The 22,405-nt window shown below is 42.3% G+C and overlaps 1 protein-coding gene across 6 annotated transcripts in view; it reads right to left on the bottom strand.

Moving 5' to 3' along the window:
- LOC121308663 (septin-4) overlaps positions 1-22,405 on the bottom strand; it is a 38,478-nt gene that overhangs the window by 8,678 nt on the left and 7,395 nt on the right. The window contains exon 1 of one of the 6 annotated variants that reach the window (XM_041241201.1): positions 16,278-16,405. The exons of 4 other annotated variants lie outside the window; for them this stretch is intronic. In XM_041241201.1, the coding sequence (XP_041097135.1) occupies positions 16,278-16,280 (3 nt within the window). In that variant the 5' untranslated portion in view covers positions 16,281-16,405. Of the gene's footprint in view, positions 1-4,698; positions 4,814-16,277; positions 16,406-22,405 lie in introns of those variants that run through there. One more of the 6 variants, XM_041241199.1, reaches the window with a different exon arrangement.

Here is a 22,405-nt window from a genome sequence, read left to right as displayed (position 1 = left end):
ATAAGGTAAAAGGAATGAAAGACAGAAAAACAGGAGTGTTAAAAGAAAAGGTTTTTTAGTAACATTAATTAATGCATTAGTACTGTGAGTGCTGTAATGAAGAAGCATTCATTAAAGCTGTTGCATGCTTCTCAGCAGAATGATCCTATTCCCTAATAACACTGCGCAGCAATGGCTTTTAATCAGGTTTTATCTGACTGCTCTTGGAAGCTGCCTACAAAACAGTGGTCGGTTGCACTAACTATACACAAAGCATCTCTCTCTCTCGCTCTCTCTCTCTCTCTCTCATTACCAATGCAAATGGACCCAGCTCTTTCACTCTGTGTGTGTTTATTGGTAAATACGTGTCTATAAGTCTTTATTCAATTTAATTTGAACTCGCACCTCTGCAAGCTTAACGTATTCCAAGATCTAAATGAAAAAGCACCAACGATTTTAAAGCTGTTCAGATGTAATGCCTACATTGGCTGGTATGAAGTCATGTGGAATTGCATTTATTCACAGCGTTTACGGCTTTTGTAATGGCAGTCTGGCACACAAACACTCAAGCACTCTACTCTACAAAGATTAGAAAGAGAGCCACCACATTTCAGAACATCTCTAAACATTTCAGGTAACCGGTCGTAATGAATCGTGATTGGGTTTTCACTTGTGTTTTGAGTTGGTTGAGCACGTTTCTGCTTGTGCGCACGGCGCAGTGTTTGTTGGCGGGTGCGTTGATGTGTGGTCAGTGTTTCTGAGGATGGTGGAGGCAGGGCGCAGTGGGCACTGGCGTGGGATACCTGTTTCGGCCGGGCACAGCACTGCTTTACCCCCTCGGGCTGAGGGCTATCCTCAGGACTGTCCTGGTCATCGGAGTGAGATTCGGACTCGCGATCGCAGTCTTCAAGGCCGTCCGGAGCCACGTTGCATTCTGCCATCTCAAGCCAGAAAGGGAACGAGTGTTGTGGAGGGGCAGGGGGCAGGTCCACCCGTTGGGGGGGGGGGCCCCGCCGCCCCCTTAACTTCTTTGGCAGCCCACACCTAACATAAATAATAAAAAAAAAATCCAATCACCTTTCGTTCATCCCCCCCAAATTTTTTCATTTTGTTTTTTTTCTTTTAGCATTTACTAAAATTTTTCTTGGTTTTTCTATTTGGGAAAATGTAGACCAAACTGGGACTAAATGTCAAGTGCCTTTGTCTTCGCTATATATCGGTATATATATATATATATATAATATATATATATATATATATATATATATATATATATATATATATATATATATATATATATATATTGAAATAACATGATTAAATGGGTAGTCTTTTTATAGACTTGTGGAAGGTTTGTTTGCTACCTACACAATGGTACAGTATTTTCGGTTAACTATTCTTGGACCAAACCGTATCGAAAGCTGCTATCCTCCTGACTACTGCACTAGAAAAGATAGAGATTCGGTAATTGGTTCCTGTGTGCCAGGCTGGCAATGACAAGATCGCTACAAATAAATTCCACAATTAAGCACTACAGCTGGGTACAGGTGGCAACAGCTGCAAACTTACCAGTAACTAACCTGGTGGCATTGTCTGATTGTCAGGTCCCTCAAACTTTGTTTAAAATGATTAAATATCTTGGTTGCTAATTAAATGGCACAGTCTAATCCTGAATAATATATTTCAGTGAATCGCCTATTATGGTTAAGTGGGAACCCTTCTGAAATGGATTAACAGCAATTAGGCACGCTGTAGACTCTCTCCTACTGTGAGTGTTGTAGCCTCGCAGTAGAGGCTGCTATGCTTCTCTCTTCGACAGGATTAAAAGGGTACACCGGGGATCAACCTGATGTTTCAATTCGATTAACTGACTTGAAGAAAGGCTAACTTAATTATCATCAAACTTGGAAGCCTGCTCAACGCCCACCTCCACAGTTCTGCTAAGAGATCCGGCGATGCTGCGTCAAGCTCATTATACTGCACCTGTACTCTCTGGCACAACTCGGTTTAGATCCAGAAAAAAATGGGTCAGACAGTATTAGAAAATGAGCTATACCTTCCTTCTTTCGCCTCATTTACAATATTCACAGCCTTCTGTAGAGACAAAACATCCACCTACCAAAGAAAACCTATAAAAAACAGTCTGTGCGTCGCACTAAATACACACGTACAAATCATTCAAGCAGCGCTGCAGAAGTAAATCCCCCCTTTTAATTTAAAGAGTCTCACCTCCAGACTGCGGCATCCTGATCATTTGGAGGATAGCCTGCTTCTTCCTCACTTTTGCCCACTGATCCATTGGACTTCACAAAGAGACAGAGCGCTCTCAGAGGTCCCTTTGTATACCCGGTGGCAGGACACTGTGTCCTTCGTCCCTATCGAACGCTGCCAAGCCTGCAGGCCACCATTAACCTACTGTAGCGTGTTGCTTGTACTTGTGTTGCACGGTGCTGTAAAGTTCTTTATCGTCAGCCCTGGTGCATTTGTCGGTTCCATAATATTTTTCCTTATGTCAGATTTTGAGGTTTGCATGAAGTGATTTGTTGGAGAGCAATGAAAACTGGTCTGCAGGTAGATTGCATCTTTTGTACAATTTGTACAGTTTCAATTTCAAAGAAACACATCAATAAAATATTGAAACATGCTCCTGGTGACCATTCATTCGTCAGTCCTACTATTCTGTGTGAAGCTGCATGAACAAATGCACCTTCTATTGCAGTTTCAGGAAACTGGTCATTTTCATTTCTTGTTCGTAATGTTTTCAAATACCTGTATTGCTCTGTTCTTAGTTAACTCGTTTGCTGTTTACCAATAAAGCGCCTGTTTGCATTCAGTTTTGAACATGGCCATTTGCTGCCCCAGTAATAGTTTTGTTTCGACCGTAGCACCACCCTATCTGCAGAAGGGAGTAGGTCAATGCATTCAAAGCTAGCGGAAACAACCCTCCTGACAGCTCAAATGGACTATGCCAGAAGCAATGTTCTGTCAATAGGGTTGATTAATCAAGGCTTCAGCAAGGACAGCTAAACCCTAACAGTGAGTAACATTTTAATGCCAAACCCTTTCCCTTGTGTACGAACTAAATGCTTTAATGTCTGTTCGTTTTAGAACGGAGAACAGATCAGCCTCTGTTTGTCAAACTCGACCTACCTGATGAATGCTTTTTGCAGTTTAGGTGAGGTCATTGAATATTTTAAATATTAATGCGCATTAATATTTGTTTTGTAATCTACCTGTTATGATGCAAGAAATATTGCAAAACATAAGCAGTATTGAAATCAGAAAAGTAATCCCAGTGTAACCAATATACAGTGCAGTATAGCACCTCTGCATTCAAAATGTTTTACTAGCATTTCAGTGCTAAGTAGGTAGGTTCGGAACTAGGGTTCAATCAAAGCTCCGAAGCTCTATTCTGAATGCTGATTACAGGTCCGATGTCTTGAAAATAAAAACCTTTAAAATCCCTCCATCACTGTGGTGGACTTTAAAGTTCAAAATAAGCCCCACTGACTGCACTACAATTGTTTGACGTCAAAATGCAGCGATGAGCCAAGATTCATCTGATTAGAAAACTGAAACCGAACCTTGACTGGTTAGTTATATTTTCCTTTAACTCGGCCTTTCTGTGGTGCTGAACAATCAAGTTGGCGTGGCGCGCAAAACAAACTGAGAAAGTGTGTGTGTGTGTTAGTTAGGGGCTGGATGCTTCCTTCTGACATTCGGACACATGCTTCTCATAACTGAAACATCCCACTGCTGCAAGTTCAACCTCAGTGCACCATATGGCTCAAAGTAAAAACTGACCTTTTTTCCATATTTTAAGGAGGTTGTAACCTCACATGCCCATGTTTACTTAAAGCTCATGAGATTTATACCCCCCTGCCGCTGCAAGTATATTAGAAATACGACTTAAGTTCACATTAGTGACCAGAAAATGTTAAGGATGGAGTAAGCTTGTCTTCTACCTTAAGTAACATAAACCAACTGGTTAGCCAACAACATCTAATTCCTGAGTTAACCATGGTGAGAAACAAACTCTGAAGTTCCTACTGCTTAATGAAACACCCCAAGATTGAAGGAAGACCTAAACCACTTCTCCTACAAGCACAAGAGACGCGAGCAGTACTGCTGCTCACTTCATTGCTTTCGATGGGATTGAAATGCTGCTCCCTGGGGTCCTGGTGCGTTTCGACACACTTCACCTGGACTGCACACCCGGGAGCGCTGAGTCACCTGTTGCAGTCTGACGGTTAATTCAACAGAGGTGGAACCAAACATCTTTCGAGGGTGAAGGCTGGGGATTGCTTTCAAGAAAATCCAGTTGATTCAATTTAACACCCAACTTCACCACGATCTCACGACGTACAGTCAAACCTGCTATTAATCATTCAAAGTGAGCTTGATGTTCAGACTAGCTGGTTTTAACAATGGAACATAGAGAGTGGTCCACACAGCCTGGTGCTTATTTAAATTGGTTTTACTTTGCGCTTCAATAAAATCAATCTTTAGTAGGATTAACATAATGACTTTTTAGCAATGCTACTCCCCTAACCCTGTTGAATAGCTCTTGTAAAAAGCAGGTGCAGCTAATATCAGGTAACTACTATGCTATGCTAAGACTAAAAGCAACAAGGTTTATAGTCCTTGGAAAGGTGCTTGTAGTAGAATTCGGACCTGTAATGGTAAAGGGGGCTGAGTTGCAGTAAGTTAGTCACATACCTTGTAGTCGCTGTTTATTTCTGGGTTTGTAGCCATTATCCTCTCTGTTGTAAACCATAAATAATTCAACCCGGGAGGCAAAATAACAGACCTCTGCGTGGCACTGCTCTCCCATCACGTCAGTCTGCTCGGATTTGCATAACCCCGCCCCCTGTTCTGTTACTATCCTATTCAATCTTCTTAACCCTTTATTATATATTTTCTGTTTTTACAGCTGCCTTATCTTTACAGAGCCATCTTAAGATGTCTTTGCCGGCTTGTGTCAATACTCTGGTTTTTATTTGGCAGTTCTCTAATTGATTAAGGTTAGCAGACTATTGAAAAGATAAGTGTTGAAGGATAACTTTTTGATGTGTATGTAACTAATGATCTTATCTATGGTCAAGCTAGGAAGTTCCATCACTGGGGTAGTGAACACAGTGCAAAGACCATATGGATGGATGGATGGAGCTGGCTTTGATTTCATAGGCTGCAACATGTGACCTTCACCATGGGGGGGGGCTATTAAATACCTTTACTATTGACACTAAAGATCCTCTAGCACTTTGACAATAACCTCTGATCCCTGTTCAAATGTGAATGCCAAGCTTGAATTGGTATATTAATAAAAATCAGGGAAGGAAATGACTCCTCTTGCATAGCGGTTTTACCCACTCCAGGTTTTAATACGAACTTGAGGAGCCACAGTCTATAGGTTAACAAGCTCAGGTGTGTCTTAATACCGGGAATGGATCAAACTGCTATGCAATAGGAGTCTTATTTGCATCCCTGTAACTACAATTTACAAAGGTCCTCCATTTTCAGGCTTTCTAATAATTGGCTAATGCATGCTAGTGAAAGATGAATGAAACCCTTTCAACGGGTCTTATCTGATCAGGACATCCTTCACTGTGCTAAACCACTAAGAGTCCCCACCCCAGCCTCTGCACTTCACAGCCTGCCCACTCCACGCCAGCCCACCTGGCACCAACACTGTCGCCCAGTCAAGCTGAAACAGCAACACCATGAAACAGAGGAAACCACGGGCGAGGGGGCGGGCATACTTGCTCAGGGTATTTCTACCAAGTTCCCTCTAAACATGTGGGGTCTGCAGTTGAAGTTTTGCTTTTATCAAACCATGCTGTCCTCTGCAAAGTGTAAAGCATGTGTCTTTTAGCAGTTCCTTTGTCAGTGTGATCGCATCGCTGGTACCACACTGTGTCACTGAATAAGCCAGTCACTGTAAAGAGGGCACATCTGGCAGTGCAAGGACAAAGGGCCCATGCATCCAACCCTCTTCCAGACTTTTTTTTTTTTTTAAAACAGCATTTAGCTCGGTCTCTGTTCACGTTCCCTGTCGTCTCAATGAGAAATGATTACAATGAAAGATGAGGCTTATCCAAACTCCTGCAAAATGATCATTAACGATCACACTTGGAACAAGAAACTTAAAAGTGTATATATGCTCCTTAACCCCAAAGGGTATGTAGGTTCAATTGTCATGTTGTTTTTATCCCAGTGGTTCTGGGTTCTGTGGCTCCACTATGAAGTTATTCTCTAGTTCTGTCTTTACCTTGCTTGGAGAATCCTAGCTGCCTTGCACTGAACCCTCATTCCATTCAAGCTGTAATACAATGTGACCTTTCGACTCTGCTGGCCCAACCTGCGCTACAGATACACAGAGAGGGTGAGGAGGCGGGCCGGCCACGTTGAAAGGCCTCATTTTTTCTTATGATGTGAAAGGAATGAGGAAGTCCTGGGCAGTTAGGATTCTCCAGACAAAAACTGTGATTCATTGTTAGACTGCAATAGCAAGAAGCAGTTCAGGATTGGGAGAAACACACATTCACTGGTTGGAATCTCAGCTCGGAATTGCACATTTTTATGAAAAGTTTTTCATTTTAAGTTCTGGCCTCCATACAAATTTTTTTTGTTCTAAAAAAAAACAAACACTGTCATGCCATTTAATAGCAATCTGTTTTCCAAATGCAATCTGCAGTAGCTTAATGTTTTGGGACCTCAACTTAATCCGCATGATAGAAATACGCAACAGTATTTGATTAAGAAACAAGCAAACAAAGGATTGAAATCCCTGTGATAAGAGTTCCAGTGAGCCAGGGGATTGGGGAGGATTCGTACTAATCCGTGCAAGGTCACAGTATCCGGATTACTTGATCTCACGCTAAACTTTAGTGCTGTAATGCTACTTCTTCATTAAATGGCATACTGAACTAGCGACAGATTTAAATTTGTAGTCAAATCTTTTACACAAAGGCACTAAAGCAGCCATGTACTCCCTATATATCATGCAGAGTGTGATTAACACACTGGCAGCTATAGGATAAGCACATCCGCTTAGAACATGCTGAGGTGCTCCAAGATGATCAATACTGGTTTCTGATTTTCATTTGTCCACAGCTGAGGGAAGTAGTTTTTAGTGATTGCGCTGCACTCGTGCTGGTTCGGAGAGGGACAGCTGTTTGCTAAAACCGTTAGGATAACGGTTTGAATTACTTGCAAGGAGAGCCAAGGTCTGTTGTACAGTCTGTTCAAATTACTGGCCCTCTATCGTGCAATACAATTGCACTGAGCTTTTGTGTCCAATAAAGTGGACCCAACCCGACCCAGAAGCACGTTAATAAATAACTGTAAGCCGCTCAATGAACCGGGATTCCCAGAAGGGGAAAGCTAGTGTTCCCTAATCTTCATTCCCCTCGCAAAAGGGACGAGTTCCTTCCCCCTGAAGGACTGTGGTTTGCATAGAAAGGGTGTCCCAGACAGACCCCTGCAATAACACACTGTCCATTTCCAGGGCTCAGAGCTTCATACTCCCAAACATCATTAAAATGCCTAATCAGTGTTTATATTGAGGTTTCTGGGCTCCAGGCCAGAAAGTTACTGATAACGAAACATGCAGACAGTTAGGAGCGGAAAAGCCTAATGTCCCAGACTGCTTACATCTGCAGTGTGTAGCAAGGACCTCAAGTGTTGCTGGATTCACAGAAGCTGTTAAACCTTTCTCTGAAACTAGAACCGAGATACTGGGTCATAATGGACATCTTTCTGCTCCAGTTTAAATATTTCTATTAATAAAAATGTCAAGAATTAAATGTAATGGGCCCAGGTGCATGTAAGCTGTTTCTTTTGTGGTTTTGTACGTATCGCGACAGGTTAGGAAACTCAGGTCAGGTCAGTCGATCACTAGTGTGCTTTTCCCGTTCGAGCAGATCTGGCGCCCCCTGGTGCATGCAAGTGGTAATGTGAGTCGGTGCTGGAATGAAAGAGCACAGTGTTCCACGACCGGTGACACGCAAGTGACTGTACACAGTTGGCCTCAGCTTGGGGCACCTTGTCAAAGCAATCAAGATGTAATTTAAAATGCTTCATAGTGATTTTGTTAATGAGAATTGATCGCAGGAAAAGAGGCTTATCAAAAGTCCAAAATATGATATATCATAGAGACAGGGAAAGGTGACATTTGAAGACATTTTGAAGCTATTTGCTCTTTTAAAAGTGTGACTGCGGGGATGGCAGTAAGGCTCCCATTGCATAGCAGTCTGACCCATTCCTGGTTTTACTAAGAGTTTAATAAGACGCACCTGAGTAAAAACAAACCTGGGTATCATCCAAGAACAGGGCTGTTCAGCCTTGCTAGAGACCCAAGCCTGCGGTCAAGAAATAAAGTAAACGCAGCCCTGATCCTACTGGAGTGCCTCTGTGCTCTCATATGAAATGCACTGGCAAGCACAATGGAGCACAGCAGTAATATTCTACAAATACGCTCTGTAATTGTGTGCTTTACCTCGTTTTTTTTCCATGCATATCACTGCTGCCCTCCCAAGCCTGTTGAAATGGCTTGATCATACTTCTATGTTCATTTTGATGTGCTTTTAAAATGCTATACTATATCTGGCTTCTGTAACCCTACTGTTCTGAACTGATGGTCTCCAGCCACACGTGCTGTAGAATCCGGTACCTGGGTGTTTCCAGGCTGCCTTTTGCTGGTGCTTCTCTCTCTCATGTGGTTTACAGAATCATCGCTAACACATTAAACTCAGTTCATTTTTCTTCTGTTTAATCCCTGAAGTCATCTCGGGTTCAAAGGGATGAAAGGTGCACCCATGCCTGAGCCGAGCCTACTCTGCGAGGCCACACAGGGTTAAAGCCCCAGGTGCGATGTTGATTGGCTTGGGTTTTAATCAGTGACAGGCTCAGATACTCCATACCCTGCCTGTTAACGTTCCAGACAGAGTTGGGTGCGTGTCCCGTGCTGGCAGTGTGCTGTGAGTTATGATTTATGGGAAAGCTGTCCATCACTAAGTCACCTCAAGGGTGCTCTGGGGAAGTTACCAGGACTGAAGGCTTGGCTTTTTCTTTTACTCTCTCCACATTAGCTCTTTATTCCCAGAAAAAAAATTTACATTCAGGTGGAAGAAACCCCTGAAGACCAGTTTGAAATCTCGTACTGTAGAAGGCATGAGTTCAGACATGACAAAACAGTGATTTTAAAAAGAGACCCAGCTATAAATTCAAGTGACTGTTTTAAGAACCCTTCTGGCTCATAAAAGCAAACTACAGATAGACACGACTCTAAATTTTAAATGCAAATGTATTTGCAGCCAACCAACCAGCTTTAAAACACCTCTGCAAATTATTTCAAACTGGGATATTGCTTTAATACCCTGTGGCTACAGTGAGGCAGCTAGTTATGGATATTACCTTGGATGCAGCAGTAAGTAATTGGGTAAGATATGACTACTGTAGCATCTACTGTAAGACAGCAAAGGGAGGCTGTTTGACTGCTAACAGTGTTACAGCTGCAAATTCTCTGCAACTTTTAAAGGGTGCTATTTGATGGAACTCCTACTTGACTAAGCAGCTACTGAAAAAGTACAGTCACCGGCTACTGCAGTGGTGGCGGTCCTAGAATCTTTTTGCCGGTTGTTTGACTCGGTATTGGAATAGATAAGGAAGGGTTAATAGCATTTTGAAATATCTGTATTTAAAGAGTGTCCTCAGGGCAAGTCCAGTGTTGGAGAATTTAGCCTAAACACATTAACAGGAAAAACTAAATACATTCCTCTGCGTATAAATCAAAGCAGTCTTGGAGTTGCTTAAAAGTTTAGACGTACTTTCCGAAAGTCTCCCAGCTGGTGGACAACTTTAAAATCGTGTGCTATTTTTATCCAGCTTAACTATTTTGTACCACAGTAGGCACTTCAGACCATACAAAAAAAAACAAGGTATGCAAATATTACATGGATCTCCCATAAAGGGTTTAAAGAACAAATTGCAGGTAGAAAGCAGGTCAACCATGACCTGCCCCCACAGCATATCCAATAGAAAAACCCATTCCATCAGCAGCCAATCAATAATACATGCATTGCCAAACTGGGATCATTTACCCAAGTTAACCATTCTACCACCACACAGTACACATGGCTACCAATGCATTTGCCACTTGATCATTCCAAGTGCATTGGGAATAACCCAAATGCTTTGATTAAACCCACTTAATTTATTAAACTGATTCACAGTAGCAAGGAACTATTTGCAAACATGGAATGTAATTCAAAATCACCTACTAAAGATGCTCCACTAATTGGGGAGCTGGTGGCCTTTAATTGTAAATAAGGACAGTCAATTAAAAAAACGCTCAGCCAGCTAGTCTGAGGGCTGTCAGTCATATACAGACTGACGGCTTTAATCCCAGCCAGGAATCAACAGGGGTAAAAAACTAACTGAGCTGTGATGAAAGAAAGGGAGAGTTCCCATTCCCAAGCACCACAGCATGCTCCCGGGTTAATGAGACCCGTTCAGGGACAGCTGGATTCTGCCTGCATGGCTTTCTCCTGATCTAATCATAATCCATGCCAAACCTGCTGTGTGCGTGGAACTCCTGGTGAGGAGTTACTGGGTCACGGTATAGGGTTAATGCCGTTCAAATAATATAACTGGGATACTGCTATCCTGCTTGTGCAAAGTAATCTCTTTTTTAAGCCAACGAAATTCCTTCCCAGTGCGCAGTGTTCATCAGTTAGAAAACTTTCTCAAAACTGTTCGTCCACGAAGGTCAGAAGCTTTCTAGTCTGTGAAATCAGTCTGGAATGGATCTGGACAATGGTATTTGGTTCAACTGAGGAGCCAGCTGTTGTGTTTTCTTGCTTCCTGTTTGTGCTGTGACACACCCTTTTGTCTATCCTCTCAATTATTATCTGATTTAGAAACCAAATCCCCCAGACTAAACAAGAGGCTGAAACTGTACCGGTATATGAGAAACCTCTGAGGCCAGCACTGAGGGTTTGTGTAAACCTGGAGGTTTAACTGGATTGTAAACGCCTTTTACCAGCTCCTCAAAACGGTTGCTTAAGATTCTGGTCCATCTTTCCTCCACAAGTCTCATCTGCAAAAACTCAATACAGACTCGTCTGCTTCCAGAAGCAGCTGTGACCTCAGATGACAGGCCTGGCTTGACGCCCTCGCTCTCCGAGAGATACAGCTCCCAATCATTTTCATGAGACGGCAGATTCTTACTCGCATTGTGGGTCATTCTTATTTGTCAGCAGAATTTTAATTCATGCGAGGGCACAGCTTCTTTTCAATAAACGCATACTGGGAATAACAGCTGTCTCTCTCCACTTCTCCAAAATGACATTCTGATATCATGTACATATGCACCTCTACCATTTCATTTTGTGGTAAACCGAGACAAACACTCAAATGAGACACCAGTCTTTGTATGGAGATGTATACTGGACTGCTCAGTTTTCCACTTTTCAGGTAAATGACGACCGTTATTGAACTGCTGGGGTCTGAAATTAGATGACAACACATCGTGGTCTGTCAGTGTAAATGAAAAGGGAGAACTGTTGATGGAGAATGGAGATAACGTACCCACGCTACTTTACACACACAGACACGATTAATGAGATTCTGAAATGAGGTCTATACTGATAAGATCATTTTTAAAGTTCCCATGGGAAACTTATTAATGGAGGAAGCAGAGTAACTGTTAAGGAGGGTTCTGCAACTAGATTATTATTATTTATTATTATTATTTATTATTATTATTATTATTATTCTCTCCCCAGAGAAGCGATTCATCAGCATGTCTTGTATTCTACCCAGCGACACATGCTTTCTGCATGCTGCTAAAGCTCTTCTCTTTGGATTTCCTGTTCATTTCTGTACCCTTGTTTTGTTTTGTTTTTTTAATTCAGTTAGAAACTCCCAAGATGTGAGAAGTTGTCAGTTTGATTTATGAAGTTTCTTGGCACTGCTGAGTTCTGTAGTACTCATGGATGACTCTTGTGAATGGGGGCGGGGAATTGCATGTGTTCACACAGAATTACATTTGAAGGTATAAAGCAATACAAACAGGCCAGAGAATATGCCTCGTTGATATCTGAAGCTCATTCATCCGAAGTGGTAGGAGTGATATTCCCTGTGCTGCAGCCTCATACTGACCATAGCTTGAAATCATATACATGCAGTACAACTTTTCAAACTAACTAGGCAAGCATATGCAGGACTCTTCTGTATCCCTGACCCCTCTGGGGAACATTCCTTCAGTATAAACTCCACACTGAAGCCTCAACATCTTAACTCTGACAGACAAGTGGCTTCCACATGTACCCATAAATCAAACTGCAAAAAACTTATACGCATACTATTGATATATGACGGTTCCCTTCTGCCGCTATTTGCCAGATTTTTTAATAAGTCCATAAGGCAGTCTCTGGGGAAGAGTTATAAAACAGATACAGATCTGGAGCAAAACGGTGGAGCTGTCTGGCTTGCTCTAAACTGAATACTTCTATCAGCATTTTCATGCAGTATACGAGAGAGAATTCAGTGCTGGAAACTGCCTGTAGTGACTAACTTTTGCAATAAGACTCCCACTGCATAGCAGTGAGATTCGTTCCTGGTTTTATTTAGGAGTTTAATATGACACACCTGAGCTTGTTACATATACACTGTGGCTAATCAAGCTCGTAGTAAAACTTGGGATGCGTGAAACTGCTCTGCAATAAGAGTCTACCTGAAGGACCCAAAATATTGATACAACTAGGTAAAACTGAAGAATTACTGTCGATCATTGTGGTGGATATGATTCTAGTTGTGGTTTATATTGAAGGCCATTTAAAAAAAACAACAAAAAAAAAAACCAATACTTTGGTATTGAATATGGCAAAGGTCCAGATTAGTCTAATCTTAATAGAAATTGTATCCACGCTTTTTGTGTTCCATATGTTACTAAAGGATCATCTCAATCCAACCTTAAGACTATCCCAGTGGATGCTGTGCTACTTCCACAATATTGGCACAACAAATAACAGCAGCCTCTTCATTAACATGTACCCTGTCTTTCTGCAATGTAAACTGATGATGTAATCGTTGTAACAAACCACATGCGTGGTACAAATGCTAGGAGTACGGTACCCGTTTTTTGGTGAATGTTTGTTGTCAAGATGCAAGGTTCAGTGCTTCTGTTTAGATTCCTCTATTTGTATGCTGGTGTGCATGTGGCAGCCAACCCACAACACATGCTGGAGGTGACTAGCACGTTGCTCCCTTTCAGTTACAGCTCCCTTTTCCAAGACTGCTAGCAAGTGTGTGGAGAGGTGATGGCTGGGATACGAGCTGATTAAGCAGATGAAATAAACTATTTCAGTTTAGCCTTTTATAAATCCACAAACTGTAAACGTGGTTCTCGTGCACTTAGTGCCACGCTCCACTCCACACCTCAGTTATTTGGCCACTAATGCTATGGACAGCCCAAACAATTACTTAATGGAAGGATCCACTGGGGGGTGTTTTTACTTTTTGTGTTTCCCCGATGACAATTGTGCTGTTTTTTTAAGGTTTCACAAACCCTTCCTTGATGAATGATTTCCATGTCAAGTGTTCACAGCAGAGGTTCTCAATTTGTTGTCCTTGAGTAATTCCCAGGTACCCATTTACACACTACCATGTGCTTCCTGACAACCTTCCAACAATATCTATCCATGTATTCTGTGTTTTGTGCAGGTTAATCATTGGCTGCTGAAATGTAGCCACATGTAATACTGCCCTAAAGGATGCTGCTTGGAAAATCCCTAACCACCAAAGTGGGCCCCTCCACCTCTGACAGGGTTGGGAATTCATTGTTCACAGAGAGGCATGAACGTCTCAAGGCATCTACTGCAGCTCAAGCTTTGGTGCCTCCTCTCTGTGTTTTCCCCCCTGACAACAGAAGCCTGAAGCTTCCTTACTAGTGAGCAAGAGTTTTGTCTTGTTTCTAATTCTACTTGTTTGCCGTATTCGGGTGTAACCTTTATCAGGTTGGTTACACCTCGTGGAAATGGAAACTTGACTGAAGACCTCAGACGAGGTGGGTGTGTAATCTAATCTGAAATAGAGGAGCTGGCAAACAGATATCAAGAAAAGTTTAGCTGTGTATGTTGTCTGTTTTGATGGAACTCGCCAGTTAAGAGTACTTGCACTTAAACTAAACTAAAATATTTTGAGAACTGGAAGAAATATTTGATCCAAAGCCCAGCTAATGACTTCCTCCAGGGCTTAAATTAGGCTAAACGAAGAAGCGCAGGAATCCTCACAGGAAACAGTCTGACTGTCCCAGGCCACAAGAGTTTACAGGATGAAGTAGCTGCCAAAGCTATGCTTACTGCCGTCCCACAGCAACTACTTCTTGAAATGGCCTAGTAATGGATGGGAAGTGTAGTAGAACTTAGACACGGCCCCCAAACGAACATTCCTGCCAGACATGGCTGGTGGGAGTGCGGAAAAACAGGACAAGTGCGGAAAAACCTAGAAACGGTGGAGAAGTAAGAGTGCAGTAAGGAAGGGCAAAAGCACGGTACAGTGGAGCAACAGTGGGCAGGAGTGTATAAATATCAGTAACAGAGGGCAAAAGCACAAACACCTTTTATTATTACCACAATACTATTTAAATGTTTGAAAATAACAAAACCACCAAGAATTAGGCCTTTACCACACACCCTTTAACAGCCTGCTTTTACTGCGTGTGAACTGAGGTAATTGCACATTTCCTTTCCCTTGCTAATCAATTCTCCCATCTCTTGCCTCAGCCAAGCCTCCTCGTATAAATACTAGAATCTAAGCAAGTAGTTGGCTTCATTATTTCTTGAAAAATAGTTTTCTTCAGGCAGCACTTGCAACCCTTGTCAAACTCGTGTTCATTGAAACCAGACGTGCCCCCAGATTTCGGTAGCCTGTCTGCCTAAACTTTGACAATCAACCTGCATTTTAAAAGGATTCAGGATTCAGTTTGTGTTTTGTCTGCTGGTGACCTGTCTTATTGGTTATCTGTCCTTCCTATTTCGGTTTTCTTTTTGTGGCAGACTGGCAGTGAATGATCGTTTTACTCTTGGATACAGTATTCCTGTCTTGCTTTGGTTTCCCGTTCAGGACATTGCAGATTTGTTTGTTGTTCCGTGCTGTTTCAGTGTTCTTTACTGTTGTTTTCTATGCCGTGGTGAAGCGAGAGCTCTGTATCTGTGGTAATACAGTGGTACTGTGTGGTAGTGCAGTATTTCTGATTCCTAGTAAATGGCGTTAAGATTGCAGTTTCTCATGAAATTTTTAATTGTAGGAAATCCGTTCTTTGCCAGCAATGGCAGTGCAATGCATGGCAAAAGAATAAGCACCAGCTGTGTGTGTGTGTGGGTATCTAACCCACCCTCGGAGATACACTACAGATGCACACACAGATGCACCCTATCCATCCTGATGCCTATATCATGCATTCAAACTGGCTGGAGTTTGCTACATAGAATATTGCTGCTCGGTATTTGGTGCCTGGCTCCACCAGACTAGTTTTTGTAATGCTTAATGGGGAAGTTTATCCACAGCAGTGCTGCCACCTTGTATGTAAACCCCCCAATTTACAGACAGTAAAGCAGAACTCCATTATAAATACTGGAGGCTTCCCCCCTACCTCACCCCACCCCTTACTGCCTGTACAGCTGTACCAACAGCCTGAGCAACGAGTACATACATACATACATACATACACACACATACATACACACTTACATACATACATACACACATAGAACTAGTTCAGCCTTCAGCTACGACACACCCTAGCACAGTATAGTACTTGCACCAGACACAGAACTGCATGCATGCAACTAGCATTAAACCCTCTCAGGCATGCCTATGCCCAAACAACTGAGCCTGATCTCTACCTGCGCTCCCTCCATACACTGTATAGCCACTGCAGTATACGACATGCATCACTTAGCACTGCTGACGTCTGTTATATTTGATCAGTAGCGCCTACAGGCCATGAATGCAGTTACAAAATCAAAGCTTGCACAAACTTTGTTTATTGAAATAAAATAAACCCTCCCCACCTTCATCTGTTTCTGTATGGTAATCATGCAGCCCCCTTTTATACAGCAATCGCTGCTTCATACCTGCTGAACCACTAAAACAAATTACAGTAGCACTTAGAAAAACAAGCTCGTACGCTACTGAATGACACTGTAGTGTTCTCCAAACACCTGCAAGGACTTTTATCACTGTACTGAAAAACAAAAAAAAAAAAACGCCAGACTGTAAGCCTGACTTACCATGCTGCAGGCTCGAACAGAGAGAAACTCGATTCCAGGCTCGATGTTTTCTTTCTGCGGAGGCGAGCCACTGTGTGTGTCTGGGCAATGTGCTGCGTGCTTCACACAACAACCTGTGGTGGAAATGTGAACTGCCGAGCTGATGTAGACAGCAGGGAGAGGGAGAGGGAGATGGAGCGAGAGAGAGGGACAGGGAGACAGAGAGAATGAGACCCTGCTTGCTGTAATACACTGCAGGAAATACCACGAGAAACAATGATTGAAAAAAGTGGCTAGATAGCAGGGCCACACATAACGTGCCGTCTGCCCGAAGGGGGGAGGAGAAGATTGTGTTGATGAGTGTTTTGCCCAGTTTAAAAATTGAGTGTCAGTTATTAACGTTTCTTTTTTTATCGTTTGGACGATCAGGGTTGTTAGCAAGGTATGCAGTTTGTGGAATGGGGTGCTGAAGAACTCTATTGTCTGTGCTTGTGTGCTGTGTTTTTTTTTTTTTTTTTTTTTTTTAAATTTTTTTAAACTTGTCTAATGGAGCAAAGTGAAAAACATTATCCAGAGGTAAAAGGGTTATAAGTGGATTATTCAACTGTGCCACTGAACCAAGTGCCCACTCTGATGGCTTTATACAACAACAGGGCCACCTGTTGAGTATTTTAGGTTCAGTGCCACCTAAAGATAACCTGCCTGTACCCCCAGATATCAAGCAGTGCAGCCTTACACAGCTGCCATATGAAGAGGAGGAAGGGTGGCAGTTCACAGATGATTGAAAAGCTAACATTCAGCTGCAGGCGTGGGAGTGTCCTGAATAAACACAAACACACACAAACTAATTCATCCAAGCTGAAAGATGACTGAATTGCCCTTTACATAAGTGCTTGCAAACCTGCCCTTCTCCAAATGGCAGTCTTTGCAGAGCTTTGGCTGCAAAACACAGACTGCCCAGAGCCTGCATCCCTCTGATATGAGTCTGGATCCCAGCGCTAGCAGCTTGGGAGAGATCGCCACTCCACAGAGTACATTAGCAGCTATTGATGTTAAAAACCAAAGACAGAAAAATACAAAATAAAGTCCCAAACTGGACGTAAACCTTAAATGTGTTTCGTTTTTTTTTGTAAATCGCCAGAGGATATAAAAATAGCAACAGCAGGTCAGGTTTTTTTTTTTTGTTTTGTTTTGGGTTTTTTTTCTTGGTTTTGTCGGAATGAGGGAAGGAATCTTGTTCCTGACCTCGGCCCGTTTTCTCAGGGCTGCCTCTATTTATAGACGAGACGCGGGGAGAAATCTCCCAAGCAGCACTTGGCACAGAAACCCCAGAGTTGTGAGCATTGAGAAAAACAATATTGCAAACTCAAATCTACTCCAGATGCTGTTTCGGGACCGGGTCTGCCACGAGAACCCGAATTAAACCAGATTAACGACAGTGCTCCCTTTTCACCTTGGCTAATTACTGCAGGCCACTGAACTACGCTATTTTCCATTCCGTCTTTTATCCTTTCCGGGCTGTTTGCTTTGAAAACCACCACAATCGACTAGTGTTGAAAGCCTACGGCACCTGGCAGAACATACCTTGCTACAAAAGTATGGAAAGTACTCCCTTTGGACTTCTGAAGAAATTGCTGGCGCACACTTTTGCACTCAGAAAGCCAACACATCTACAATAGAAATCACCCCACTGATTGCAACAGGGTCAGGTAATGACAGAAACTGGGTTATAAATCAGAACGTCAAGCGAACTCAATCAAAGCCACAGGGATAAGGCTCCCATTGCATAGCAGTGCGATCCATTCCTGGTTTTATTATGCATTTAATAAGACATCCGAGCCAATAACTTACTGGGGCAAATCAAGCTCATAATAAAACCTGGAATGGGTGAAACTGCTTTGCAATAGGAGTCTTATTTCCCTTAATAAAGCCATCAGTGCTTTTCAACGTAAGTCTTGAAAGAAAGTGGCATGGAATTGTTTCATGTCAAAATCTCAATCCACTCCATGCTGTATTACAGTGTATGGTGACAGCAGAGCTGCCCATCCTTTTTGGCTAAACAAACCGTACCAAATACTACCTACACGCAGTTGTTTTTTTGCTAATTAAACAATTCTGTTTTAAACTCATCAATTTCTGTTGCACTTCTAACAAAGGCTTCATATTGTGCTTGCATGCTGAACTCAGATCTGAACTGGATAATGAAAGCTGATTTCACTCCATGGTTGGCTGGAGCTGTTCCAGCAGGTAAAAGACTAAAGAGCTACAGACTCTGGTCACGACTAGTAATAACTGAGTCTAGAGCTGATTTTATATAGAACCCGATCACTTCAGTTTCTGGATCATTTTAGTAGTAATCCTAAAGATGGTTAAACAACTCCCATCCCATATATTCCCTAGTATTCAGCAAGTATATTTATTTAGTTGCTCTTTTGTTGCTGTGTTTTAAATGCAGAAGCGCGCACCCGGAGATCACAGAGCTGACCAAATAAATAAAATTGAACGTGTAGGAAATGCAACTTGTAGGCAATCTCCTTGGCCTGTACTGAAGCGTACACCTTTTTGATATCGCAGAATTCAAAAATGTGATTTCATATTGTAAACCAGTGGAACTCATTCACAGGGATCTAGGGATTAGTCCCGTGACTAGAAAGGACTTTAGAGGCTTGTTGGCAACAAGGGATTTTAAAGCTTTCCTGCTCATTAACAACACCTTTTCCATTGGGAGATCATCTAGCGTCATTATTATTAGTAGTCATTGCTTTTATTTTGCGAGCCTCAATTAACGATTTATCGACTGATTTCAATCGTGCTGGCGCTGTTACCCCGACACACACAGAGACACACACACCCTCCACACACACACACACACACACACACACACACACACACACACACACACTCACACACACACACACACACACACACACACACACACACACACACACACACACACACACACACACACACACACACACACACACACACACACACACACACACACACACACACACACACACACACACACACACACACACACACACACACACACACACACACACACACACACACACCCACACACACACACACACACACACACACACACACACACACACACACACACACACTCACCCTCCACACACACACACACACACACACACACACACACACACACACACACACACACCCACACACACACACACACACACACACACACACACACACTCACCCTCCACACACACACACACACACACACACACAAGCTTTTCTTGTGCTTTGCTAGACTAAAGCTCTTCCATTTGTATTTGTCATGAGAAACGTCAGAACCCAAGGAAATGTTTTCAGTGGTGTTTTGTGAAGAGTCTACACATTTCGCTTCTTCATTTTTAAATACTAAAGTATTCTCAATGGATCGGTTTGTTTTATAGTGTTGATTTATTCCGTCTGATATTCAATAAGGAAATTTCTTTCCGATTACACCTTTTTTAAAGGTTAAAGGTATCTACACATAATCCATCCCTGCAGTGATGTGTTTCCCGTGGGGAAAGAAAGTGATACTGCAAAAGTTCAAAAAGGATTTGAAGTGCACATGGGAACCGAGGCTGGGGGGGTGGTGAAATGAAACCAGGTGCCTCTCCACTGATCTCGCAAAGAAAAACAAGTCCAGCCACAACGCCACACTAGCACTGCAATTTTACAACTGTTTAAAAGAGAAGCCTCTGTCTGTTTCTAATAAACCAAGACACTGATTGAAATGGTAGCACATGCACACGTGGTGGTGTCTGGAACAGCACAGTGAAACCTTTCCCATTGGGCAATGAGTGAAGCCTGCCATTCAATGTAGGCGACTTCAAAGAGCAACACAATGGATATTGCACAGTGTAGTCTTAATACTGCCTACAGTCTTTATAATAAGAGGACACCTCGAGCCAAAGCCATCATCAACAATAAAAACAAAACAAAAAAGGACATGAAAGATAAATGAGATTCCCATTTAAAATGTAGACACATCCACAAAGTATTCTTTCTGTCATTGAACACACACAGTCTGCAGTGGGAACTCGGGTAGTCAGAGCTATACCTGTACGTTTAAAACAGGAAAGAGGTTTACATACAGAAATTCTATACAGCTAAATACAGTGCTTATTCAGTGTCAAATAAAGAACAAACGCAGTCTGCCAGTGTATACTGTATGTTAAGCAAATTGTCCAGATAAAGCTACTAAACAACTCCCAATTCATCACGAGGTTCCCAAAGCGCTTCAAACACACACACCCAAATCAACCACTAAACCACTCAATTTAAATGTTCATAAAACAGAAATAAAAACAGACAAAGGTGGTTTTGGAAAGCTAAGATTAAAAAGCCAGTTTGTCAAACAACAGAATTAAAAAGTCTATTTTTTTTTTAAATAAATCTATAAAAAAAGTTGTGTTCCTTTTGTCTACATTAATCTTGTCCAGATTAAGCACAGTGCACTGCAGAAGCAATGCCCAATAGAAGGGAGTTTGCCTAACATGTGGTTATACTCATAAATCTATTATTAGCCAGACAAACCTCTAAACAAGAAAACATATATAAACAATGTGCAGTTCCAAGGCTTTGCAGTTCCGCCTAGTATAAGGGAATAGCATGGCTCACTTTTCACTGTGTGTGTGTATACTGCAACCGCACATCTGAATTCTGTCACTACAGCCTCCATTAAAGACGCTAATCATTTTGCATGACTGGTGCACCCCCACTCCCCAAACCTTAACCGCACGGTCTTGCCGTCTTTTTACATGACCAGAGGCACTGGCATTAACCGCTGGCCTGTAGAGTAACAGTCACATGATTAAACTCTGGTAGGCTTTCATCTTTTCAAAACAAACGCTGGCTGTGTTTTTTTTCCCCCTGTGAAAGGGGGAGACTGAACCTGTAGACCACCTGGACAGATCTTCCTGACTTCATCGGATGGAAATGCACACCAGGTTTAAGATATGGAACCGAGTGTGTGTGTGTGTGTGTGTGTGTGTGTGCGTGTGCGTGTGTAAAAGCGGACTGATTTAGCACAACTGTTTTGGCTAAGCTGCTTCAGCTGTGGGTCTCTGTGAGGGCAGAGGCTGGGCCTGCCAAGGCCAGTGCTTCTAAAGAAAGAACAAAATCAAATCGCTCGTGGGGTATCCAGCTTTTTTTCTACTTTTAAAGTGCCAATAACTTTACTCCTAAGTTTTTGGAAGGAGATATAAAATAAATCATGTTGATGTTACAAAATGAGATTCAAAACTCACTGAGAGTGCTTAAGAGAACTTGAAATACATAACATAGTAGTTTTGGTTTCAGTTTGGTAAAATGAAAATTGAATACATTTTTACTGCTTTCAAAAAATAGGAAGTTAATTAAAAACCCTTTTGGAAAATATGGCCTTTCATGTTTGCGACCTCCCTGTCCTGATCACAGGAAGGCTCCCTGTTTTTCCTGGCTGGTCCTTGCCCCAGTCATTTCTGACGGTGTGGTGTCTGTGATATTCTCCGGGAGACGAGGGACAGCCTCTCGCTCCCTGCCTGTGTAGAGACCTGCAGTATCCAGGCTACGTGCCAAACCGTCTGGTATTTCCTCCTCTGACCGCTACACATCTGGAAGAGCTCCACTCACAGCTGGGACATTGTTAGAACTCACAGCTGCAGAAATACACAACCACCTTTCCCCAAGATTGCCACTGAACACTACAGACTACCAAGCAGCAAGCAAGTGATTGAAACCAGGATGCTGTGTTGCGTAAGCTGCTTCAAGACAATAGACCCTTACAAATCAAAAAGTTAAGCCAAGCCATATTTAATCTTGTACAGTATACCTTGAAAAGTACAGTAGGTTTACTCAGGTCTGTGTAACAAGAGCCTGTGCACCTGTCTAAATAAACAATAGAAAACTGGTGATTTCACTACTGTCCTTTCCACTGAAACATTGCAGTGTTCTATTACTGGTTTATGTGCACCATAAACTGTAAACATAGCCCAGTAGTTTGTTTTCAGTGATGCAAACTGTGGTTTGGGTGGGTAATAGATTACCCAGACATTCAATCAACCACAGTGAGCTGAACGTGGTTTGGCTGTGGTTCCACTGACCAAGCATGGCCATTCAAACAACCAATCAGGGTTGACCATGTTCAT

The sequence above is a fragment of the Polyodon spathula genome, unplaced genomic scaffold (genome assembly GCF_017654505.1).
Source record: "Polyodon spathula isolate WHYD16114869_AA unplaced genomic scaffold, ASM1765450v1 scaffolds_764, whole genome shotgun sequence".
Taxonomy (NCBI): domain Eukaryota; kingdom Metazoa; phylum Chordata; class Actinopteri; order Acipenseriformes; family Polyodontidae; genus Polyodon; species Polyodon spathula.
Note: the sequence above shows the minus strand (reverse complement) of the source record. Positions and strands in the feature narration are given on the sequence as shown.